We start from the raw sequence: 19,754 nt of genomic DNA, 5'->3' as shown, positions 1-19,754 counted from the left end.
CGTCTCTGGTTTGAAGTTCTTGATTCACGGTCTCTACCAAAGATTCACCAGGAATGAATCTGTGCAAAGAAGGAGGCGCTCTCCCGTAGACAACCTCAAAAGGTGTGCACCTTATTGCTCCTTGGTAACTCGTGTTATACCAAAACTCCGCCCATGATAGCACTGTCATCCAACCTCGAGGCTGCTCTGAACAGAAACACCTGATACCCTTCCAGAATACGGTTCACAACTTCCGTCTGCCCGTCCGTTTCTGGGTGATATGCGGTGCTCATTTTCAGCTACGTCCCCTGGCTTTTGAACAATTCATTCCAGAACATGCTCAAGAATAATGGGTCTCTGTCGGTCACGATGGATTTTGGGATCCCATGCAATCTTACTACTTCTCATGAAAATCTCAGCCACCGTCCTTGCCGAATAAGGGTGTTTGAGCGGTATGAAATGGGCATACTTGCTCAAACGGTCCACCACCACCAATATAGCGTCGTACCCCTGGGACTTAAGCAGCCGTACCACGAAGTCCATGCTAAGCTCTTCCCAAACTGCATTTGGAATTGGCAAGAGCTGTAGTAATCCTTGCGGTGATGACGCTAAGTACTTGTGTTGTTGACACACAAGACATTTAGCCACAAACTCTGTAATATCCTTCTTCATCCCGACCCAGAATAAGGATTGGGCTATCCTCCGGTATGTCTTGTAGACTCCCGAGTTGCCCCCCGTTTGAGTTTGGTGAAATTCTGCCATTAGCCTAGGTAACCACGAAGACTTTGCAGACAATACTAACCTCCCTTTGTAATGCAACCTTCCGTGTTCCAACGTGTACGCCGGGTGAGAATTTGGATCCCCCTTAATCTCTTCAATCACCTTTCGTAGCGTCTCGTCCTCCTCCACTTCCCTCGTGACTTCTTCAAAGTCTTGCCAGTAAGGTCTGGCTATCACCGTCAGTTCCTTGTTTTCTTCTTTTTCACCCTCTGCTATTCGAGACAGAGCATCATCAGCTCGGTTGGTCGTCCCAGTCTTATACATAATTTCAAAATCATATCCCAATAGTTTAGCTATCCAGTTTTGTTGATTCTGCGTCGTGATCCTTTGCTCCAATAGATACCTGAGGCTCTTCTGGTCCGTGTGCACTATGAATTTCTGCCCCAGTAGGTAAGGACGCCAATGCTGGATAGCTAACACGAGAGCCATCAATTCCTTCTCGTAAATGGATTTGCTGAGAGTTCCTTCAGATAAGGCCTTACTGAAAAAAGCGATTGGTTTTTTTTCCTGCATCAGTACAGCACCCACTCCTTTACCCAACACGTCACACTCAATGTGAAAAGGTTGCTGAAAGTCGGGTAAGGACAACACCGGGGCTGTCGTGACGGCTGTCTTCAGTGTTTGCCATGCCTCTTCCGCCCTTTCGTTCCAAGCAAAGCCCCCTTTTTTCAACAGTTCCGGTAGAGGTCTGGCGATTTTGCCATAATCCCTAATAAACCTCCGATAATACCCCGACAGACCCAAAAATCCCCTTAAACTCTTTACCGATTTTGGCCGTTCCCAATCCACCACCGCCTTGATCTTTTCATCGTCCATCTCCACTCCTCTATGCGAGATGATATGTCCCAAGTATTTGACGTGGGTTTGCCCAAACTCACACTTCCTCCGATTGGCCATCCACTGGTCCCGACTCAGCGTTTCCAGGACCTTTCCGACATGCTCCAAGTGTTCATCCCAGGTTCGACTGTAAACGAGGATGTCGTCGAAGAAGACTAGCACAAACTTCCGCAAATAGGGCTTGAAGAGGTGATTCATAGTGCTCTGAAACGTCGCCGGCGCGTTGGTGAGTCCGAAAGGCATTACCACGAATTCGTAATGTCCCTGATGCGTGCGGAACGCCGTCTTCTCTATATCCTTCTCAGCCATGCGGATTTGGTGATACCCGACCTTCAAATCCACCTTCGAAAAATAGATAGCCCCTCCTAACTCGTCCAGCAACTCCTCTATTACCGGTATGGGGAATTTATCTGGCACCGTCGCTCGATTTAGGGCTCAGTAATCGATGCAGAAGCGCCAACTTCCATCTTTCTTCTTGACTAAAATTACTGGACTCGAGTACGGGCTTTGGCTTGGTCAGACCACCCCCGTCCGGAGCATCTCCGTCACTTGCTGCTCGATTTCATCTTTCAACACGTGTGGGTATCGGTACGGACGGACATTGATCGGACCGGTGCCCTCTTTAAGGGTGATTTGGTGCACCGTCTCTCTGCTAGGCGGCAACCCCACTAACAACGCGAACACCACGTCATGAAAATTTAGTAACTTCTCCATACGATGTTTTTGTCTTTCAGTAAGCCCCGAACAATTTGGGCCGCTCGCCTGGGTCTCACACGAGCCTAATTCCCAAACCAATAACCACATTGCCACCTCATCTATTTTCTGTAAATCCTTGGGGCCCACCACTCTTCGTTCTAAAGTGGGATCCCCTTTCACTGTTATCTTCCTATCTCCCTGTCGGTACTTCATTGTCGATTCTTTCCAGTCCACCATCACTTTCCCAAGCTTTTCTAACCATTCCACCCCCAGAATGACGTCGACTCCGCCAAACTCAAAAATATAGAAACGTTCAACCACTTCTGCTTCCCCCATCTCCAATGCCACCTGTTCACAGTACCCGCTAATTCGTTCCCTCTGTCCGTTCCCCAAGCTTACCATATACGGCGGGGTTTCCACCACCGTCATCTCTAATTCCTTCACCACCCGTCGACTTATAAAATTGTGGCTAGCGCCACTGTCAATTAAAACCAATACCTCACGTTGACCCATTCTCCCTCGTAGCTTCATCGTTCGGGGCGTCGTGAGGCCACCGGCCGAAAGGGCCGATAATTCCATCTTGGTGATGTTCAGTTCATCCTCCCCGTCATTTTCAGATTCTTCCTCCTCTTCAGCCAAAATCATCGTCCTTATCCCCCTCTCCGTACAACGATGACCGGGGCTAAAAGGTCTGCCGCACCTGAAACATTTCCCCTCTTCCCTCCGCTTGATGTACTCAGAGTAGGGAAGATTGCGGACACTCCTTTCATTTCTGCTGCCGCTGTCTCTCCTGTGATTCCCCCCGTGGGTCGCACCTTTGTTTACAGAACCGACACTTTCAGCTCGTCCCGCTCGTCTCGCCGGTTCGCGATTCGTCTCCACCTTAATTACCGATCCCGATGTTTTTCCCCAAGGACTTGGATTCTTGGATATCCATCCTCCTCCCGTCTTCGCGCACAATTTTTCCACATCTCTCGCCACCCGCATAGCGGTCATCAAATCCGGTGGATCATGAGGCCGGACATGATCGCTCACTTCTTCTCTTAAACCGGACAGAAAATACCCCATGATCTGCTCCTCAGGTATCTGGGTCGTTTGCCCCACCAAAACTTCAAAATCACGTATGTATTCCCCCACCGGTCCCGTCTGTCGTATGGTGGAGAGTCTCTCATACACCGTTCCTTTCGTTCCTCCCCCGAATCGGATACCCAGCGCTCTTTTCAACCCCTCCCAAAAAAGATTCTTGGTCTTCTCGCGCCAGAATCAGAACCAGCTTCCGGCGTAGCCATCCATGCTAATAAAGGCCAACTCCAACTTCTCCTCCTCCGCCACCTTCTGGACTTCGAAAAACTTCTCCGCTCGGCCGATCCATACCCACGGTTCGCCTCCCTCAAACACGGGTAATTCGACTCGCTTCCTCCACTGGCTCATCCCTCCTTGGTTACCTTCTCCCCCATTTCCTCTCATCATTCAGTCCACTGCCATTATCGTTCACCGATGACTGACTCTCCCCCTGTCGCTGTCCTTGGTTCATGGATATACATTCTCCCATCGCTTTCAAGATCGCTTGAACGTCCTGGCGTATCGCTGCTGTATCAACCTTTGTCTTAGCGATTGCCACTTCCACTGCCTCCAAGTGCCCTTCAACCACCACCATTCTTCCCTCCATCTCCACACACGAACACTCTCCGATATTGATCCGGCAGGTCGGACCAAATGTTGGGTTCCTAAATTGGGAACCCACTTTCAAGACTCCCTTCCTCCTCCAAGAAACACAGAAAGAAAGAAAGAAAGAGAAGTCTGAATGTTATTCACAAGTATAGTATCTGTACAATCAACCGCAGAGGCATAACCCTCTTCCACAGGTATAAACCCGTAAGCAACTAAGCAATCAAAAATCCCCCAATCCCTTCTTCTCAGCCTCTATTTATAATATCTTACAATCTCACCAAAACTGTCCTAACTGTTAGTTTGTTACAGTTTGTTATATTCATTTCCTCCTATTTCTTCTCTCATAAACTACCCATCCTTTCTTATTCTTATCCCTATCAGTTTTTGTCTCAGGCCTTCGTTTCTAGGTCTAACATCTTAACCCTCTTGGCCTGAGTCAATGCCTTTCCCTTTTGTTCTTCTGTTAAATGCCTATTAGTGGCTCTGCATTTATCAACAAGTTTGTTCTCTACACTTATAGTCAATCTAGCTCTCTATTACTAGTTAATTATCACTTTGTTGCTTGGTTGGCAGATGAAATGAAAGTTAAGGTACAATTTTATGATGACAAACCTTTATCTGCATCAGTTCCAAAACATGTAACATGCATTGTCAAGGAAGTCATTTCAGCCACTACAAGGTATGTGTCATTATTCATTGTTGTGCTTAAAGAATTTTCTTTATAGTCTTCTTGTTTGCAAATTTCTCCAATTTTGTATACCAATTTTTTTCAATTTGTCTTACTATTCATACTTCCTTCTTGATCACTTTTTCCTTTTCACTTGAATTTGTTGTTTAAATTTATAGTCTTTGAGGTGCTCTTTGTGTGCTCTAAAACACCATTAGCTAGATTTTTTTTAGAATTTCGAACTATATCCTAGTCACAATCTCTTGTTTGTGCCAGGCACCCATAATACCCTAGTCTCTATCACTTTAACCCATTTTAACTCTTAGATTTTATTGTTCTTCAATTCCCAATTGCAAATTTCTTTTGATGGAAATGAAATTGTGACAAGTGAAGGGAAACACCTAAAATAAGGAACAAGAGAAGGAAATTATTATGAGGGTTGGAAAGTGGAAATTGTAATAAGGTGTCCTCTAAAGCTTATAGTTTTATAAAAACAAAGGAAAACACAATTTGTGATTATTGAGAATGGTAACTCCCTTGAAGCATCCATGGTCAGAAGTCCAAAGAAATATAAGAACATAATCTCTATCCTATCCCAAATCGGAAGCAAGTTTAAGGGCAAGAGGTTGCCTGTAAAGGTTAGTTTGAAGGAAATTTTAGGTGCTTTGTAAAGTAAGAAGCTTCCCACTATTATAAAGCTTTAGTTGTGTAAGAACTTCCATTTGCTTTGGCTTGTGAAGTATTTTTTCCAAATAGTAGTCTTGCCCTTTGAGGGAGTTTTAGGCATCCAAAAGTTTGTCTTGGACTAGTCCCTAAATTGTTTGCTTTCTTTCTCCATCTGAATGACAATAAGTATAACTATATACTTGCTGTCACGAGAGGGTGCTGATTATTGTTGTTTATTTGTTTTTGATTTTTTTGTATTTGTATCAGTCAATATTTGCATACTGCTCATATGAATTCTTATACATATCAATGATGAAAATCAACCTCTTAGATGGAAAATCGAGACTTCTTTGAAATTTAAATTCTTTGGCCTATAAATTTGAAAGTTGTGTACTAATTTCTTCTTATTCTTCTTAATTTAAGGAATAAAAAGGTGGTACTGGACAATGGCCTTGCAGTTGAAGTAAGTCAAATTATTCTTTATTTTTTGTATGACACTTATTTAATGGTGTAAATAATTGGTAAAATGTTAATCACCATTTGCTTCTACCTTTGAAAGTATAATTATTATCTAACATAGTAGTTACAAGCAACATTTTTTTAGAATTTCTTTTATGGTCATTGCATGAACCTTGTTCTAAGTCAAGGTTCTCACACCGATTGTCTCATTCAAGGAAAGTTGTTGAAGGAAATTTGAACTGAGGTTGTTAAATCAAATAACCAACTAACAAATGTGTTGACCAAGTCCTTAAGGGGACCTTGGATTGAGTTTATTTGTTTCAAGCTTGGTACAATCAATTTGCATGCTCTAGCATGAGAAGGAGTGTTAGAATAAGTATTAAAAGCTAGGTAGGAAGGAGTATGTTGGGAACCACTCCCAGCTCTACCTATGAGTTGTACCTAGTTATGTACCTGCCTAGTGTAGTCTATCAGTTGTACCTAGTTTTGTACCTAGGAGTCTAGTGTAGTCTTTTGATCTTTCATCTTTTTATTGTATTAGATTTATATCATTATGAATAGAAGATAATTTCTTTTGGGTCTTTCAAGCCTTCCAAACATATATTTTCTCTTTTTTAATCTTAAGTGTCAATTAGATTAAACCCAATGAGACCAATCTAATATACCATACTATTAGGTCTATTAGACATTTGTCGAGCCACTTGGACCCAGACTGACCTATGTTGACATGGGTTCGGTTCACTCGGCTCGACCTTCAACAGCGATTGACTTGGCTCGACTTTTGGCCTAGATCGTCTTGACATGACCTTTGGTCAAGATCGACTAGACTTAACCTTCGGCCCAGATTGACTCGACTTGACCTTTCAGCTCAACCTTTGGCCAAGGCTAACTTGGACTTTCGGTCAAATCCTTCGCCTCGAGCTAACTCGATTCAACGTTTGGCTCAATCCAACTTGACTCAACCGAGACTGACTTGACTTGACCTCTCGATTTGAGTTGACTCGAATCAACCTTTGACTCGGATCAATGCTACTCAACCTAAGCTCGACCTTAGTCGCCTTGGCTTGTCTTAGACACACCTATATTTTGGATTGTCAAAATCCAAAAAGTTTCCCAATCCAAATCAAGTGGACGGGATTTAAAATAAAAAAATATGGATTTGGATTTGGGAAAAATCCATTTAAATAGACTTAAAGTAATATGTCTTTGGACCATTATAGATTGTATTTCAAAATTTGGATCTTTTGCCAACTCCTACAGCCAAGCCTATTGATTGATGGAGGCACAAGGCCAAACCTGTAACACCAAAAGACATTCAAGATGGGATGACTTTGTGCACCGATGGTCCCTTAATCTAGCATAGACCCTGAGTAATGAATTGCCAATCCTACAATGGATTTGTTATTGAAGATTTTATTATGATTCCATTAATTTTTCTAATTCTATTACCTTCCATTATATATTATAGTGTAATTGTTAGGAATCTAGGTAAGAATCCTAACTTTCTACTTGTAACATCCCAAAATACAGTAATCACCATAAATCAGAATTAATTACATTTAACAGTAACACATTACAGTCTTTGCACTAAGATTTAAGTTCATAAGCCAAAAGCTTTAATTACAGAATTCAATACGGTAATATCAGAATAATAGAAGCTGGGACGAACGGTTTTACAAAATTTAATAACCGAACGTCAAAATTTAAAACCTAACGTCTAAACTCTAGTATGAACGAGCGTGCTAAGGTTCGGCTTTAACTTCCACTTCAACCAGGTTTTCTTCTTCAATCACGTCCTCCAAAGTGGCCTCGCCTTCTGCTCACATCCACACGGATGATCATCGCAAAGACAGGAAGAACGTACATAGACCGTGGACAATACAAGGAAAACGAAAGGGTAAGCTTATGTAATTTAATTTATACATCAACATATAAAATAAACATTTCAATATACACAAGCACATAGTTCAACATATAACCTCATACGGAATATATATACTAGACCGACCGTCCGGACTGTATGAATCTGTGTAGCTACAGGCGTCCTTGCACCCGAGTGATGTAGTAACTGGGATACACTCAACAGCTGCCACTCGAGGTTAGTCTGTTCTTACGTCGCCCATGTTAACTTATGGATTAAGGACCTCCTGCCATTCCCACACATGACATACCCCCTATACGTGAGGATGAGTACTCACGGAACATCAGGATGGACAGCCAGCATTAGCATAGCCACAGTCATACTTTACCAATTCCAATATTCAATATATATGAGTCGTTCCTCCTTGGAACGCTCGTCCAAAATCCATAATCGTATAATCACTCAATATAGTGTTCACCCTTCAAGTTCTTATAATTTATCATCATTTTCATCTTTAGTTTTAAGAACATAAAATAACGAACGTTAAAGGCGAGATCTAGAAAGACTCGTTTCCAATCAGAATAAGTCGACACATGATTATTTGACGAACGTCATTACTACTAAAATCAATTGAATGAACTGACTCTAGAGCGATACAATCAATATTCAGAATAATTTAAGTACAAAGACTCCAGGCCGAATCCAAGTGCCCATTCCTTCCACAACGGTTGCAGTGTTTTCCTCCCACCAGCTGAGGACATGAAGAACGGTAGTGTGGTCCTCCACATTGGAAACAAGTAACGTTTCCGTGTCCAGACTGTCCGACAGGAACCACTGCTTGCGACCCACTTGCATTAGATGGTTGGTTTGGACGAGTGTAAGGGGCTCTCCTCTGACTAATACCTCCCCTGGACACGATCGGTCCCCTAATCACTTGTTGTTTCTTCTGTCGTTCCGCTTCTGCCATATTCTTCTCCAATACCTTGGCTCTCTCAACCATAGCAGAAAACGACCGGATGCATAAACTGGAAATCAAAACCTTCAGATCACTCCGCAGTCCGTTCTCAAACTTCCTACACTGCCACTCTTCAGATTATTACACCAAATAATCGATTATCTGCGCAAACATTCCCTAAACAAGAAAACTTCTAAGTGTTCTTACATCATCAAAGTTATTCCTATACAAATATTTCTACAAAAGGCTTTTAATGTAAATACAACAAGAGTCTTCAATTCTTTAGCTTGTAACATCATCAAAACTTCAATATCTTCAAGATACCAATGCTCCTCATTGGTAACACGGTGTTATCAGCTGGTTAACATCAAGGAATTTCAACACCAAAGTCATGGTTGAAGGTTGCTCATGGCATGAGGGGGAGTCTATTTCTGACAAGATTCAGAATCTTAGTCAAACAATTTCACCAGCCCCTTGTCATGTTTTTGGATGCTTTGTTGAATAAAGGAGACCATTATAACCTTCCACCTTCACGATTTATCATCGGTCGTCAGCATTTCCGTCATTCGCCGTGAAGGGGAGTATGTTTCAGCCACTGCAGGCCCCATCCTTTCTTGATGGCAATTTAGTCCTTACAGTTTGGTCGCTTTCAGTAACTACAAGCTCCATCAGTCAGTGATGGCAATTTAAATCCCTGTAGTTTGTCGCTTTTAGCCACTGCAGGCCCATCCTTACTTGATGGCAATCTAGTCCTTGTAGTTTTGTCGCTTCCAGCCACCACAGGTCCCATAAGTCAAATGGCAATTTAGTTCCTACAGTTTGTCGTTGTCTACCATTGTTGGCTATCATCCACTTTTAATGGAAATCTCCTTTATCAAAGTCCCTAGTTGAAGTTTCATGGTGTTTGTTGAAGTTTCGTGGTTGTCTACTGATGTCCAATATTATTCTCCATAAGTTGTTGTGACTTGTTTGTCAATCTGTGTTTTTGCACTTTTGCTATTCGCTAACCACTGTCATCGGTTTGTTGCACACTCTTGAAGAGGAGTCTCTTTGGCTATGCTGGATTGTGAGTCTAATTTGGTTTATAGACATTCTCTTATATTTCAAGAGGAGTTTCTTTGGCTATGCCGGATTGTGAGTCCAATTTGGTTTATAGACATTCTCTCTCGATGGTCTGAAGCATATGTGCATCTTGTTCTAAGTTGAAGTTTCTAAGTTCCTAAAGAGATCTCAGATTAAGTTTATCATTCCAAGCTTGGTACATACAATTTGTATGTTCCAACTTCAGGAGGAGTGTTAGAATATTTATCCTATTTATCATTGTTAGAGTATTTACCCTATTTATCATTGTTAAAATATTTACCCTATTTATCATCATTATATTGTGTAGGGTTACCGTATTTATCATCATTACATTGTGTTTAGGGTTATCTTATTTATCATCATTATTATATTGTGTCTAGGGTTACCCTATTTATCATGTATTTTGTATCAAAACTTTCTTATATATAGAATGAGAGTGAGAGGATCTTTCAAGCCGTCAAGAATTATTTTACAGTTTTTCAATAAAACTATTTTCAGGGATTAAAAGCAAAAATTTACTATATTTGTGAGGATGAAAAATGCATTTAAATTTTTATTTATTTTACTTTAAACACCTAAATTCAACGTTTATTAGATTAAAAGATGAAATGCCATCAAATCGATATGTAGCTAACGAGTATGCTTAATTGTGCTAAAATTTCCTTCCTTTTGAATTATCTTTCATGAAAAATTGTAGAAGAATGGAATTAAATCATTATTCAGTGCTGGTAATACTAAATGTCTGTTTTGTCTGATCAATAACCTCCAGGTACCGCCTCACATTGTAGCTGGTGATGCCATAGTTGTTAACACGGAGGATGACTCCTACATAGAAAGGTTAGTTGGTGTAATCTTATTCAAAGAAAGAGATATTAAAATTAGTGATACATTTTTTCATTCAAAAGAGAGCCGTGTGATCAACTCTCTTGCATTGATGTCTTACATTTTTCGTATTATCTCTCGTATTTGTACTTCGTCCTTCTGTATCTCACTTCATTATAGTAGGGTATAATGAATGCATTCTTTACGTAGCTAGATTCATTTTTAACTGCTATTATACTTGGAACCATTATTATCATTTGTGTAAACTTGGATCAAATTGATTTGTATTATTAATAATAAATATTATCTCTTCATTTTCAGGGCCAAATCATAGTGTGACTTCAGCCAGGATTTGAATAGATATCCAAGACTTCTGAAGCAGAATGGCCCTTTTATTCAGCCTCCTAGCCCTACCCTCCTCTCTTTCACTTCATAATAGCATTTTTTTTGTTTTCTTTATCTCCCAGCAAATGAATTTGGATGTTTGTGTTTGCAGGACTGTTGCTTTAGTTTGTGCATAACGAAAGCAAGGCAACATAATCTTGATTGTTGAAAGTTTAGATGATAAAAACTCATTTGAACAGTTTGTATTTATATTTTAGTAGAAATTTATTTTTCCAGACCCATAAGCTTCAAATTGCTTACATTACCCTTCTGTATAAATTGTATAATCTGGAAACTTAATGAATTGTGCAAATCTAGTGTTTGATGAAAAAATTAATAATTAATTAATAACATTATTTTTATAGTAATTACATAATGTGCATTTAGTTAATAAAACAGTGAAAGTAATCGTTTGAAAACTATAAAAATTTTAAGTTGAACAAAAATATTTAATAAGAACTAACTAAAAATACCTTTCATATTACCATTTTTTTATAACTATTTATTATTCAAATCCATTTTATATTTATATTTAGTAAAATATATCAAAAACTATTAATTTTGTTTTCAAGATTTTACCTTTTTTTTTCTTTTGCACTCAATTAGTTTTGGTTTAATACCTATCTTGGTTCTATTTTATTCAGAGTGATTCTTAATTTTTTTGGATGTTCAAAATAGTTTCAATTTTTGTAATTTTTGTTTAATTTAATTATTTTTATGATGTCTAGATTGTTAACAACATAACGTCCATGTGAGTTATTATTGAATAAAGTATAACTTTTTGACATGTGGCAACTTAAACAAAAGTTGATGTAGAAACGTTATAATTGAATATGACCACATCATGGTTTTCAACCTAATCCTAGCTACCAGCAAAACAACCACTGTCATTGGACCACCGCGAAAGCTATTAGCCATCAAAACCCACCACCATCATCTCCTTCAATATCGCAAATCAGCAAACAATAGTCATTGTGAGCCTGTTTGTCTTTATCGAACAACCACAAGCAACCTGCATCTATAAACCTAAACCTAGATTTGTTCAAACATCATCGCATCAGAGAAAACTTTAACTTCAAAAAAAAAATCCCAAATCTGAAGATTTATCTGCTCCCACACGTCATCAAACATGCCAATTTCTTTTCCCAACCATATTTTTTTTCTTTTAATGCTTGTGTAGGAAAACTGTTAACCAAAAATATTATAGATTGCATAACTACAAATCTACAAAATTAAAATATATTTCAAATTACAAAATCTAAAATGTATTCTAAATTATACAGTCCAAAATATGTTTTCAAATTACATAAATAAAAATTAATATTTTAAAATGTACAATTTAAAATACATTTCCATATTATATAATCTACAAATACATTCAAAATTGTAAAAGTATACATTTTCCAATCATATATGATCTAAAAATACATTCTTGATTGATTAATCCAAAATATACTTTTAGGTTTCGAAATATATTCTAGACAGTCTGAAATGTGATTTTGAATTTCCAAAAATATAATTTAGATCGTATAATCGAGATCATATTTCCGTACTTTACAATCCAAAAATCTAAAATATGATCACTTTAAAGTTTTCCAATACCTCACAAAGGTGCATGAAGGAATGATAAGTAAGGGTGGGGAAAGATCCTGCCTTTATTGATTAGCTCTAGTTTAAAATGATTTTCAAGATACAAACAATTTAGCGCAAGCGTAACATCAATCAAATTAAAAGATGCAACTAATATTGATCAAACTCAATTTCCTTTAATTGCTTTTGGATAACACTGTGAATTCGTTCTCTACATTAACACAAGACATGAATGCTCAGTTTGCATACAGGTAAAATTTGACGCATTAACAACTAAGTTTAAACTAAATGTGCTGAGGTACTATTCATAACCAACAAAGCCTTAAAACCCGACAAAATTATGCACGTCTATCATAAAAGTGGTTGTAAATCCTTACCACCAAAAGCTTAAACTTACCAACATGGAAAACCCTTCGATTAAAATTCAAAATGGTAGCTAGAAGCCTCAGTTAATCTTTGGTTTTGGTCGCCTTGGTCTCAGTACCATATAAAGGCACCCTAGAACAATCAAGAAAGCTGGTATAGTTGTCATATCAAAAACCATATGTATTTTTCTCTCTCTTGTGCAGTTAATTGGATGAAGAAGGGAAAGGGTCGCATTGACTTGACCAACAAACCTGCGTGAGAGATTGTCAGACAAAAACTAACAAATTTCAGAAAATAAAATAAAATTTAATAGCGTTTGAAGTACAACTTAAAGAAAAGATAAAGTAGGTCTACATGAAATCACTAGCTACTAATCAATGAAGAGCAACAGAAAAGTAAAAATAGTTGAGCTTAACAATATTTTCATCCTTAGATAAATTTTGCAATTATATTGGAATGAAAGAAAAGAAGAGGAACGAAAAGCAAATGTGAACAAATTCAAGTAATAAAGATTAGCCAACCCCTCTAGGCCAGGTTTAAAAATTTGACAGCTCAGCCTGGCCTATATTTTAAAGCAGGCCATTAAATTGCATATTGCAGAATAGTGCCCAACCTTTTGGATGCATCCTCCAACGTGTTTAGTAGCCTCAATGCATCAACATAACGCAATTCTCCAGTGACAGTTGATACCTGAAGAATACAACATTCATAACACATTCATGGAACTTAAGAATATGATTGCAAGTTGAATAGAAGCTACAAATAACTACCACTTACCCTTTTCCAAAGGCTAACGACATAACTGTACTTGTTTGCAAGCTCAAGCTCTTGGGACTGGAAGATCCTGAACGTTTTTTCAGCTTTATATTGTTAAGAATTCACATTAACTCATTTTGTCTCAAGAAAAACAAAGGCCCTATAATACCCCTGAAAGCAAAGGGCAGGTTTGCATTCACATGGTTTAATTTGATAATATATGCTTTAATATATTTTTTCTTACACAAGGCAAATGCGATGGTACATCATGTTACTCGCTATTGGATTCCTCCTAGTCCCACAAGATGTCCAGTCCTCACTGTGAAGGATGTATTGGAAATCTTGTATCAACTAAAGATAAGACTAAATTATAATATATAACTAGATGCAAAGCTTATTTTACAAGCTGGTTTTGTAAAATTTAGTTGGACCTAATTCCAATTTCTTAAGAGATATTAAGCATTGACAAGTGCTCTCAGTCCCATTGTATATTTCAGAGTGATCCCATTTGCAATTGTTACAAATTGTGATAATAGTGTGCAGAAAGCAACGACAAATGTTACATGTTAAGAAACCAATTAAAGAAAAGATTCAGCTATCTCACACCAACGAGCAACGACAAATGTTACTTGTTAGGAAACCAATTAATGAAAAGATTCAACTATCACACCAACGAAAATGTTCTGCTCAACCACAATTATTTTGCATGCTTATTGACTTATAAATGGTTGGTCCCTACCAATTTTTCTTAAACAAATACACTCTTTTAAGTATAGAGAAAGCAACAATAGTTAAACTCATAATCACTTGATCACAGAAGGCTTTCATATGATGATTGACAGTTAGCCAATGAGCTTAGGTTTTAGACTAAGGTTCAAAAGTAATATTAAATTTATCTCACTTTATATCAAATTAAGATATTCTGTCCCATTTTCCTCTCTCTCTCTCTACATCTAACTCTAAATTCAACCTGGCATCAAAAGTAGTATCATACACTAACCTGTCCCCATCACAGTTCCACTGCCATGTTCCTAAAGAAATTACAGAAATAGATGACATGCGCATTTTAATAATGATCTAATTGATGCTTTTTGAAATAGTAATTTTTCTATCATTAAATGGCTGCAATGCTACACCGTTAGGATACTAGTACGTTCCATTAGCAGAAGATGAATGGCAGAATTAACCAGTTGTATTGATTCTTCGAGGGAAGTGATGACATAGCTTCTAGCAATTGAATCAGACTGGAACTGTGAAATGTGCCAACCTTGTGATGTAATGGAGAAAGGGTTGCATCCTACTGACCATAACCAGTCCTGTCATACGCAGAGATAAATCTTACAATATGATAGTTCAAATACACTTAAAAACGAAGTTACATCTTAGTACATGGACATTGACTGTTCTACGAACTTGGGACACAGTTCACACATGCTAATCTCTAAATGACTATGTATATTGTTGAAAAAGGCATTAAGCATCTGCAACCAGGACAAAATTGAAAAGGTGGTCAAGCTTCCTGCAGGCTCTTTTGCTACATGCATCACTTTTTGTATTTTGGGAGATTTAGGGAGTTGCAACGTGAGTATGGTAAAAATTAACTGATTTGTTGCCATTTAAGGGATTAGGTAGGTATACCCAAAGAAGAGTAACATAGTCCCATACAATCAATGCACAAGAACTGAACCTCAACAAACGAAAGATATCTGGATTTAGTATACGTAAAACACTAAATGCATCAAAGAAGTAGACTGGATTCCAAATATTGGACATAAAATGTACCTCAATAGCGGTCTCATGGGCCTGACCATAGACAAGATGAAGGGGAAGCAAACCAGCAAGATGCTCAGCAGTGGCAGCAACTGCAGCTTTTATAGGCTGCCTTTATCGTCCCCATACAGGATGAAATCATGAAAGAACTAATGAGTAGATTTTTGTACCTACACTAATATATAAAAGAGATTCTCCCTTTTGGGGTACACATTTTTTTTTCAATTTTATCCTTACAGTAACCATCATTTATATTTAAATAATTATCTTACCAATTTTACCCTCTAAAAACAACCCTCCTTTTAAATTTAATTATATTTTTCGATTTGACCATTTTTTAAAATTTAACCAGTTTTAAACTAAAATAATTATCTATAACAAAAAATTACCTATAAAATAAATTACAAATATTTATGATAAAATCATAAAAACATTTATTTTTACTTTTATAGTTATAATAATAATAATAGTTTTATTATTTTTTGTCATCATAAAAAGAAAATGAACACACATGCGTGTAATGGTAATATCACAATTGTTCAATATAAATTTTTATAAAAGTTCACCTCTTCCCCTACCCTTTCCCAATGAAATCAATAAAATACGATTGCAAGACAGATGAATAAGCAATTTTAGAAAGTTGGAAGATAGGTTTCTCAATCTTACCTCAAGTCCAGTAGAAGTGAATGCCCATTACAATGTAGATGGCTTTCCCACGAGGAGGACTCAGATTGAACGACAATAATCATGTCAGAGAGAGCTTTTGCCTGAAAATATTTGTCTAGTAAAAGTGGTTCACTGTAGATGAACCAAAAGATTGGAACCTCGAGCACAGACCTGGAATGTGCATGCCTACCTGCACCATTCATAAATACTCATATTTGTCAATAACAAGAATATCAAGAATATCAAGAATAAAAGAGAGCTTTATTTTAAACTTATATTTAGTGAAATGAACAAAATAAATCATGTCATAAAATTACGTCCAACTAGAACATGCAACCCCAACGCTAGACATAGAAAGTCCTTGTTAGTCCCTACTATTTTACACTTCTACATATTCTATGATTTTCCATTTGACATCTAAGTTTTGACCATAACAAACAACACAATTTTGGTGTTTCTAATATATTTATCTAGTGTGCAACAAGCTTAGTCATGATCAACAGCAACTTTGTGTCAAGATACAAGTCATGATTAAAGCGCAAAAGACAAGTGAATGAGGCCATGTTAGATGACCTCACAAAGAAGAAGACGGAACTAGAATAGAAGAAGCTTTCCAAAAGTATTAGACTACACTACAAGTAGCAAGAAGCGCTAGACAATAATGTCACCTACATATGACCATATTCCTCGGGGCATGAGATATATGTCAACAAGAATGGAAGTTTAGACAGCCAAGTTAGAAAAAGCTTCCATCTTGAAGCATCAAAAGCATGCAAGATAGAGAAGCAAGAAGAAGATCAAGAGAGGTTGCTCAAGAGTATTCTTGGATTGATGTAATCTGCAGAGAACCAAGATTAGAGTCCTTGATGTAGCACCTATCAAAAGATGTCTCCTATGCCAGCTTCAATTGTTAGATGACTCGAGTCACTTGAGATTGAAAGTATAAAATAATTCTTGAGGGCTTGATTGATCCCTCTCACAATCTTCTATTTATAAGAATAAATTGATACACAAGTACATGATAAATAGGGTAACCCTAGACACAATATAATCATGATAAATAGGGTAATCCTAGACATAATATAATCATGATAAATAGGGTAACCCTTGACACACTATAATGATGATAAAATAGGATAAATATCCTAACACTCCCCCTCAAGCTGGAGCATACAAATTATATGTACCAAGCTTGGAACAAATAAACTCAATCCGAGGACCCCTTAATGACTTTGTCAATACATCTGCGAGTTGATCGTTTGACCCAATAAACTCAGTACATATTTCTTTGGTCAACAACTTTTCACGAACAAAATGACAATCGATTTCTATATGTTTAGTCCTCTCGTGAAACACTGGATTTGATGCAATGTGGAGAGCAGCTTGATTGTCGCAATACATCTTCATAGTATGGATGTCACAAAATTTAATCTCTTGAAGGAATTGTTTCACCCATATAAGTTCACATGTTAGTGATGTCATTGCCCTATACTCGGCTTCCGCGGTTGATCGAGCTACTACATTCTGTTTCTTACTTTTCCATGAAATAATGTTTCCTCCCAGAAAAACACAATATCCTGTTGTAGACCGTCTATCAATAAGTGAACCTGCCCAATCTGCATCACAATACCCAGAGACATGAATGCTTCCTTTATCTTCATATAACAATCCTTGCCCGGGAGCCTTCTTTACATACCTTAGAATGCGAATGAGAGCATTCCAATGGTCAACACATGGAGCCTGCATGAACTGACTAACCACTCCAACTGCAAAGGATAGATCTGGTCTTGTAATAGTGAGATAAATCAGTTTGCCAACCAGCCTCCTATACCTCTCTGGATCGGTGAATAATTCACCTTCTTCTGTCCTTAATTTCTGGTTTGGGTCCATGGGACTGTCTACCGGTCTACAATCAATCATGCCTGTTTCTTGTAATATATCAAGAGCATACTTCCTTTGGGAGATTAGAACTCCATCTTTTGATTGCGCTACTTCAATGCCTAAGAAGTATTTGAGACTTCCAAGATCCTTGGTTTGAAAATGTCTACACAAGTACTCTTTTAGTTGAGATATTCCAACAACATCATTTCCTGTAATGACAATATCATCAACATATACTATTAAGTAAACACATTTTCCGAGAGAAGAATGACAATAAAAAACTGAATGGTCCGCTTCACTGCGTTTTAGCCCAAATTTTTGAACAATGGAGCTAAACTTTCCAAACCAAGCACGTGGGGATTGCTTGAGGCCATATAGAGATCGAAGCAATTTGCATACCATACCAGACTCCCCCTGAGCAACAAACCCAGGAGGTTGCTCCATATAAACTTCTTCCTCAAGATCACCATTTAGGAAGGCATTCTTGATATCCAATTGATGAAGTGGCCAGTGACGAATGGCTGCCATGGCAAAGAAGAGATGAATAGTAGTCATCTTGGCTACAGGAGAGAAAGTGTCACAATAATCAAGACCATAAACCTGAGTGTAACCTTTTGCAACAAGCCGAGCTTTGAGCCGATCAATTTCACCATCAGGGCCAACTTTAACTGCATACACCCATCGACAACCAACCGCCTTTTTGCCTGGGGGAAGGGGCACCAGCTCCCAAGTATTACTGTGGTCAAGAGCCTGCATTTCTGCAATCATAGCTTGTCGCCATCCAGGATGATCAAGTGCTTCTTTCACATTCTTGGGTATAACAACAGAGGACACTGAGGATAAAAGAGAAAAATAGGAGGGCGACAATCGATGATAGCTTAGAAAATTATAAATGGGATGAGGGTTCCGAGTGGAACGAGTACCTTTTCTGAGGGCAATAGGCCATGCTGAATCATTTGCACCAGGAGGCGTGGGAGGAGGTGACGAGGGAGAAGAATCTGAAGTAGGAGATTCACCATTGTCTTGGGGAGGTGAACTATCCATTGGGGCCCTATGTGGGATGATCTCAGTATGTGGAGGAACAGGTGTAGAAGGATTGTGATCAAGAGTTGGAATGACAGAGACAGTGGAGCTATTTGACTCAGCCATTGGAATAGGAAGGACCTGCTGGAGGAAAGAAACATCCTGAACAGATGGAGAGAAGTAAGGAGTATGTTCAAAGAATGTGACATTGGCAGACATGTAATACTTCTTAGTTTCAGGAGAGTAACACCGATATCCTTTTTGAAGTCGAGAATAGCCTAAGAAGACACATTTGAGAGCGCGAGCGGAAAGTTTGTCTAGACCTGGATACATGTCATGAACAAAACATACACAGCCAAACACTCGGGGAGATGTATGAAAGAGAGGATTATTAGGAAACAAAATGGAGAAAGGGACTTTATTATCAAGAGAGGAGGAGGGCATCCTATTAATAAGATAACATGCAGTTAAGATGGCATCCCCCCAGTGATGGACAGGAATATGGGCACCAAGCAAAAGGGTACGAGCAGTTTCGACCAAGTGTCTATTTTTTCGTTCTGCTATACCATTTTGCTGTGGTGTATGAGGACAAGTAGACTGATGTAAGATACCATGGGAACTCAAGATGGCAGAAAAGGAGGATGAGAAATACTCTTTTGCATTATCACTTCTTAATATTTTGATTACTTGACCAAATTGATTCTTGATTTCATTCAAAAAGGATGTAAAGATAGCTAACAATTCAGAACGATTTTTCATAAGTGTTAGAATTATTGGTTTATGGGTGAGTGTGTATGAGCTGCGTGTGAGTGTGTATGAGCTGTGTGTGAGTGTGTATGAGT

At 38.3% G+C, this 19,754-nt stretch overlaps 2 protein-coding genes across 5 annotated transcripts in view; one reads left to right on the top strand and one right to left on the bottom strand.

Moving 5' to 3' along the window:
- LOC108319034 (uncharacterized) overlaps positions 1 to 11,105 on the top strand; it is a 33,281-nt gene extending 22,176 nt beyond the window's left edge. For all 4 annotated transcript variants that reach the window (XM_052867467.1, XM_052867466.1, XM_017550044.2 and 1 more), the window contains exons 9-12: positions 4,537 to 4,642; positions 5,720 to 5,759; positions 10,424 to 10,491; positions 10,798 to 11,105. In XM_052867467.1, coding sequence (XP_052723427.1) covers positions 4,537 to 4,642; positions 5,720 to 5,759; positions 10,424 to 10,491; positions 10,798 to 10,810 — 227 coding nt within the window. In that variant the 3' untranslated portion in view covers positions 10,811 to 11,105. The remainder of the gene's footprint in view (positions 1 to 4,536; positions 4,643 to 5,719; positions 5,760 to 10,423; positions 10,492 to 10,797) is intronic.
- A 1,501-nt stretch (positions 11,106 to 12,606) lies between these two features.
- Positions 12,607 to 19,754, bottom strand: part of LOC108319046 (uncharacterized) — a 37,021-nt gene continuing 29,873 nt past the window's right edge. Inside the window, exons 20-25 of the mRNA XM_017550059.2 lie at positions 16,009 to 16,198; positions 15,355 to 15,454; positions 14,720 to 14,888; positions 13,594 to 13,676; positions 13,430 to 13,506; positions 12,607 to 13,067 (exon numbers count right to left, since the gene is read on the bottom strand). Coding sequence (XP_017405548.1) covers positions 12,896 to 13,067; positions 13,430 to 13,506; positions 13,594 to 13,676; positions 14,720 to 14,888; positions 15,355 to 15,454; positions 16,009 to 16,198 — 791 coding nt within the window. The 3' untranslated portion in view covers positions 12,607 to 12,895. The remainder of the gene's footprint in view (positions 13,068 to 13,429; positions 13,507 to 13,593; positions 13,677 to 14,719; positions 14,889 to 15,354; positions 15,455 to 16,008; positions 16,199 to 19,754) is intronic.

The sequence above is a fragment of the Vigna angularis genome, chromosome 8, assembly GCF_016808095.1.
Source record: "Vigna angularis cultivar LongXiaoDou No.4 chromosome 8, ASM1680809v1, whole genome shotgun sequence".
NCBI lineage: Eukaryota > Viridiplantae > Streptophyta > Magnoliopsida > Fabales > Fabaceae > Vigna > Vigna angularis.
Note: the sequence above shows the minus strand (reverse complement) of the source record. Positions and strands in the feature narration are given on the sequence as shown.